General features: G+C 27.2%; 1 protein-coding gene across 2 annotated transcripts in view; it reads left to right on the top strand.

Moving 5' to 3' along the window:
- The first annotated feature begins 225 nt into the window (after positions 1-225).
- The window catches only part of LOC107443753 (membrane cofactor protein), a 43,291-nt gene continuing 37,739 nt past the window's right edge, over positions 226-5,777 (top strand). Inside the window, exons 1-2 of one of the 2 annotated variants that reach the window (XM_016057714.3) lie at positions 226-569; positions 2,666-2,763. In XM_016057714.3, the coding sequence (XP_015913200.1) occupies positions 2,682-2,763 (82 nt within the window). In that variant the 5' untranslated portion in view covers positions 226-569; positions 2,666-2,681. The remainder of the gene's footprint in view (positions 570-2,665; positions 2,764-5,777) is intronic. The other variant, XM_016057715.3, reaches the window with a different exon arrangement.

Raw genomic sequence — 5,777 nt, 5'->3', positions numbered from 1 at the left:
TAATCTATTTGAAAATCAAGACAGAAACTAACGTACTTCCTCCTTTTATGATTCTCCGCACACTAATAGTGAAAGCGTGTGAAGGATTGCCATATGTAGAGAGTTCTGCTCTACGCCACCTACAGACCATTTCGATTGCTAATAACTGGAGATTTTGTTAAGAAAAAAGTTCAGCGCTCTCTGTTGTTGAAATTTTTATTTAAATCAAAACCATAGATTATTGCTTTTTGGAGCCACAATGCTGTAAACGTAGGCAGGCGGAACCGTTTCTAACGAGATTTTCCCTTCATACCTAAATAAGTTCGAAGCTGTAACCGCAATGAAACGTTATATTTGTACATAAATCTTTAGTTCTTTATTAAATTTTAAGTAGTTCTAAATAATGTAATGATTTTGATGCTATAAGACGTAACTTAAAATTGTTTTCTATCAGTTTATGTTTATTTTGCATTTACTTCAAATCGATAGCTTCCCATGCTTTATATTGTTGACAATTTACTATGTTTGCTTTGTCTGCAATTAGGTGATATATTTAGCTCATAAAGCAAATAACCAAACGCATATTTCAAGTAAGTGCTTCTTTTGGATCAAATGTTAAATTAGTTATAATTTTAATGAACTCCTATGTATTTATAACTTTATCTTAAAATAAAGAAGCTGTGTTTTATCGATATCATTTGTTTTAATCTTGTGTGTCATCAATTGAATTCAAAAGTGATATATTGACGATTTGAGTTTATGACAAATTGTTCTTAGTGAGTTTTTTTTTTTTCTTCGCAATGCGTAGTGAAGTATTTAATTGATAAAAAAATTTTGAGTTTTGTTTAGTTGTTGGGGAATTTGAAGAAAATATGAAGTTAAAATTTTAAACTGAATCTAATTCAAACTAACAAAAATATATGAATGCGTTGAGCATATTTTACATTAAAATAAAAAAAATCTTAAATTTAAGTAAGAAAATATAATTTTTTCTTCTTTCTTACCAAATGTAGATTCCTTTTTTTCTATTAATTTTTCTAAGGAATTTCGCTTGTTTCAATTCTGGTAATGATGATAGATTAAAATTATACAATTTTAGCTTTCTTTTTTTATAGAAAAAAAAACTTACAGCAATTACTGACTTTTTATTTTTCCAAAAAGAGTTTTGACAATGATATTTTTTTATATTATGAGCAGTTATTCAAAATCCAAGTTTGTAAAATTGACTGTGCAATATTTGTTAAAAGTTTTGTTTAATATATAAACAAAACAGCTTATATTTAAAATCAGAAACATTGGCTATAGTATGAAAAAGCTTGATTAATCGTTTAAAAAAAATATCTCATGTTTAATCTTTTTTTTTTTTTAAACTAATCTTTTCAGTCATGTTATACTAGATACTTGCTCATTTTAAGCAAGAGAAAATCTTTTTATTTAATTGTAAGAAAACTACATGAGTATTGCTTATTAAATATTAATGTGTAATTATAAGAAATTCTGTAGCTATTACTCGCTAGTTTAATAAATGAAGATGAAAAGCTGCTTTTCCCATCTATGTGTGAAGCCTTCATAATGGGAAGAAAAATATGCATGTTGAAGGTTACTATTGAGAACTTGGGCAATTATGTTATGAGTGCAATTTTGGTAGTAGCTTTAGCCCTCTTTACCTCTGATGCATATTCACAAATACTGTTTACTGAAAAATCTATGACAACTAAAACCTCACTTGGATTAAGTGATAATATTTTAATGCTTCCATATATTTAAGTCTATGCTAATATTTGTATCTGCGATTTAAGAAAGCATTCGGTCTTGACTGGGCTTTATTGATCAAATCTTCCAGAGATGCAACTATTTACTTTTTTACTGAACATTTTACTTTTTTTTTCTTTCATCTTTTCTTTCTTTCTTCTATTTCTGAATGTCAATAATGCTGCAGAATGCTCTGTGCTGCTGCCATTGGACAGCATTTTTAACTTGTTCAGACTAATTGACAAAATATGTGATGTTGGAACAGTTGTGGAAATTGCTCAAACTAAATTTCTGTTCTAAAATGTGACTTTTTTCCCCCAAAAAAAATTACACCAAGCTGCTTTAAAACTCTAATATTATTCATTGAACTTATGTACAAAAATTAGTTTTATTGATTTAAAACTGCTAATATTTTTTTTTTGTTGCCTAAATGTCAGTGTGAATTGGATTTTCAAATACTTAGAAAGAGGAAATAAAAATCATTAGAGGAGAGAATTATTGTTGGCATTTTTTACCCATGCATGTCTAGAATATGAAATGAAAATACCTTATCAGAATCTGTCTCTGAAGGAGGGTTTAATTTGATGAATTAAATTTTAAACCCTATTGAGAAACAATTTATCCACTGGGAGAAACAATAATTTGATGCAAATAAACATTGATGGATTATTAGAACCTTCATATTTTTATTTGTCAGCAACAATTCAATATATAAATGTTTTGTACAAAAGAAGGTGTTGAAGGCATACATTTGCCTATAATATTTTATTGATAATAGTATACTTAATTAATAATACTGTGTATTTACTTCATCAATGATTTTTTTTAAATCGATTATTAATAATAAATGCAGTCATATGTTTTCATTATGTACTTGAAAAAAAGTTTTATATATTTTGCCAGCTAACATTTTTTTATTCTTAATTTTTTCTAGGAGAAAATTTTTTAGCATGATTCACCAAAGAAAATTTCCATTTGCATTTTCATGCCTGTTTTTTGTGATCTTTCAGTTTTACAGCTGTGAAGGAGCGTGTAAGTATATATGAGTTAAAATTATTTCATTGGTTTTTCCTATATTAGTAGAAATTTCATTTTTGTAACTTATTTTTGTTAATTTTCTATTTTTATTAAGAACAACAAAATTAGTTTGATTTGATCATTTGGATTTTTCAAATTCAGTGATAAGTTATCAGAATCAGATACTTCTAAAGCAAGAACATTTCCATTACCTTAGCATTTTATATATCTAAGATATGCAGTGTTTTTAATACAATTTTGTTTTGAATTGAGTTATGCGGTATCTAATAAATATGACATACTAATCATAATATTAGATAAATTTTCTTTTCGTGATTAAAATATGCTGTTTTTTTTTTTTTAATAAGAATTAATGTTTCTTTTTATAATAAAAATTATAAATTAAAATTCAAAATTATGCATAATCAAAAATGCCAAAATGTTAGGGGAGCTGGAGTATCAAAAAATTTTTTTGATCTTGGTCCCTGTTGATGTGTAACTGTGTGCTGAAGTTGTACAGATAAAATAAATTGGTAAAGATTTTTTTCATAGCAAAAATATGAAATTAAAAAGCTTAGTCAGAAAATTTGCCAAAAGGTCTAATTTTTTAAAAGATAACAAAAAACTATTCCTATCATGTAAAATCTTATAATGGTGTTGGGCATTTTTGTACAGAAGTAGTTTAATAATTCTGTGTAAAATGAAAAAGCTGTACACTTCTGGGTAAGGTCTTTTTTTCTTTTCTTACTTTGCCAGTATTTATTAATATATGTTTCGTGTATCTCATTCTTTCTAAAGTATTTTTAATTGAAATTAAAAAAAAAAGACTCATTTTTATTTTATAAAATTTAAATGTAATAGAGATTTATGTGTAGAAATGAGACATTTAAAAAAAATAATATGAGTTTAAAAAAAACTGTATGTATAATATGATCTGATTCTTTAATTCAAAATATTTGCAAATAATTCTGAAATTTTTCTGCAGTTTTAAGAATACTAATTATGCTCAATGCCTTGATAGGTTGACATGTTTGTTAATTTTAGGAAATTCTGATTTATTAATTTCTAGAGCCAGATTAAAATTGCTGGTGAATTATTGAACATTTTAAAAAATCAAATGCTAAAGTGCACAGCTCTTAGACTTGACTTGCACATGCAATTTTTTCAATAAGGTTTTGTGTTGTTCCAAATAAATTTGTCCTCTGTCAGGGGTCTGCCAAAGCCAAATTTACTACCGTTTAGCGATACCTTCACAAATTCAACTTAAAGAAATTTCACAAAATACTTTTTCTTAAAATTTTTATTTTTTCGTCTCATAAGAAACGATAAATCCATGTTTTTACCATATTTCTGTGTTGATTTTTTAATAATTTTCACAAATTATGTCTAAATTTTCTCAAAATAGGTACCTCTCAGGAAAACATAGGCAGACTCCTGTCTGTAGACAAAGTAAAAGTCACATTGTTATTATTTTCTGTTGGGTAAATGATGAAATTCAATAAAAATTATAAGGATTAAAAGATCACTTTTTTTTATTTAAGTCAAGCCTCTATACATTCATTGTTGTTCGCACGAGCAGTCTGGGAAAATAAGGTTTTAAAACCTATCCCATTGTGTCTATATTTTATATCCAGTTTTATTGGTCTTCTGTGTCTAAGAATTAAATTGTGAAAAATTTACATTCAGTTAGGATTACTTTTCTGACATAAAAACTTATTTTCATGCCTTGTAAAAACTGAATTTTTTTTTTATGGAGCGGTATCAGTTTTAAAAATAAAACATTAAGTATGAAACTGAAGTTTTTCAATAAAGTTATTTCTGGTGATTTTTTGACAGACTTATAAGGAATTTGTAAATCTGATGCAGGACATTTATAACTCCATTTATAACTTCTCTTAAGCCTTGATGTAATTGGAGCTCTTAATTTAGGAGTTAAACAATGAATTCTTTGATTTCCAATTTTTTATAAGCATTTTATGGATTCTTCCCTTATAATATTAATTATTCTTTATTGAATGCCATGGTTAACATTTTTTAATTTGCATAATTTCAAATTTTTAGGTGTCATTAACTAGTATATTGATTTGTCACTGATATCAATACCAGAATCATAATTAAATTAGAAGGTCTGAAAATTCTCTAGTTTTGAGTTTTTTTAAAGTACTGGTTGTTTTAAAGATTTCTGCACTGTTTTAAATAAAATGAATAATCTTAATAGATTGTATGGAAAAGTTTCTTCAAAATTGACTATTTCTTATAAATCAAGGTGTTTTTAATAGAATTTTAGATATTTTATTTAAATTACTATTACTTTGTTTTAATGTATGGCCAAAACTATCAACATTTGTGACCTATTAAAGTTCTTTCAAATCTTGTATTTACAAATTACAAATGCTCTACAGTATGTCAATTTTGGCATGAAACAAGTTTGGAAAACATTTCTGTAACATTTCTTATTACTTTTTTGCTGCTGTTCAAAAGTGAGTCAATAGCAGTGTTTTCACTACAGCGCGAGAACGCGAGAATCTCGCATATTTTTTTCTTTTCTCGCAGTAAAAAATGATTACCGCGAGAAATTCGCGCATTCTATAAATCAATTTCAAAATTCGCCAATTTCTCGCATTTTGGAAAAAGCTTCGAATTACGCCATTTAGAATAAAATCCGTTTCACTTTTCTTCCTGGATCTTTCATTATTTTCAACATCTGCCCCATTATCTAGCCTCCCTATTTACCAGTATTGTTCAGAAACTTTTCGAACACAACCACGGAACCCCTTTCAGAACGCATTTCTCTGCAACCACGTGTTTACCGTAGGTAAGGTTTCTTCATGTAAGACGTTCAAATTTTTTGCTCGTTAATGTAAGATGGACAAATACCTTGTAAAGCCAATATCTTCTACTCCGAAACGGACAAATGAAAATGAAACAAATGTGGGTAGAAACGATCAAAACGAAACAAATACGCATTTGAGCAACCTAATGAGAATAGCTGATGAAAAAGTAGATGTAGAACATTTTCCATATGATGA

This window comes from Parasteatoda tepidariorum, chromosome X1, assembly GCF_043381705.1.
Source record: "Parasteatoda tepidariorum isolate YZ-2023 chromosome X1, CAS_Ptep_4.0, whole genome shotgun sequence".
Classification (NCBI taxonomy): domain Eukaryota; kingdom Metazoa; phylum Arthropoda; class Arachnida; order Araneae; family Theridiidae; genus Parasteatoda; species Parasteatoda tepidariorum.
Note: the sequence above shows the minus strand (reverse complement) of the source record. Positions and strands in the feature narration are given on the sequence as shown.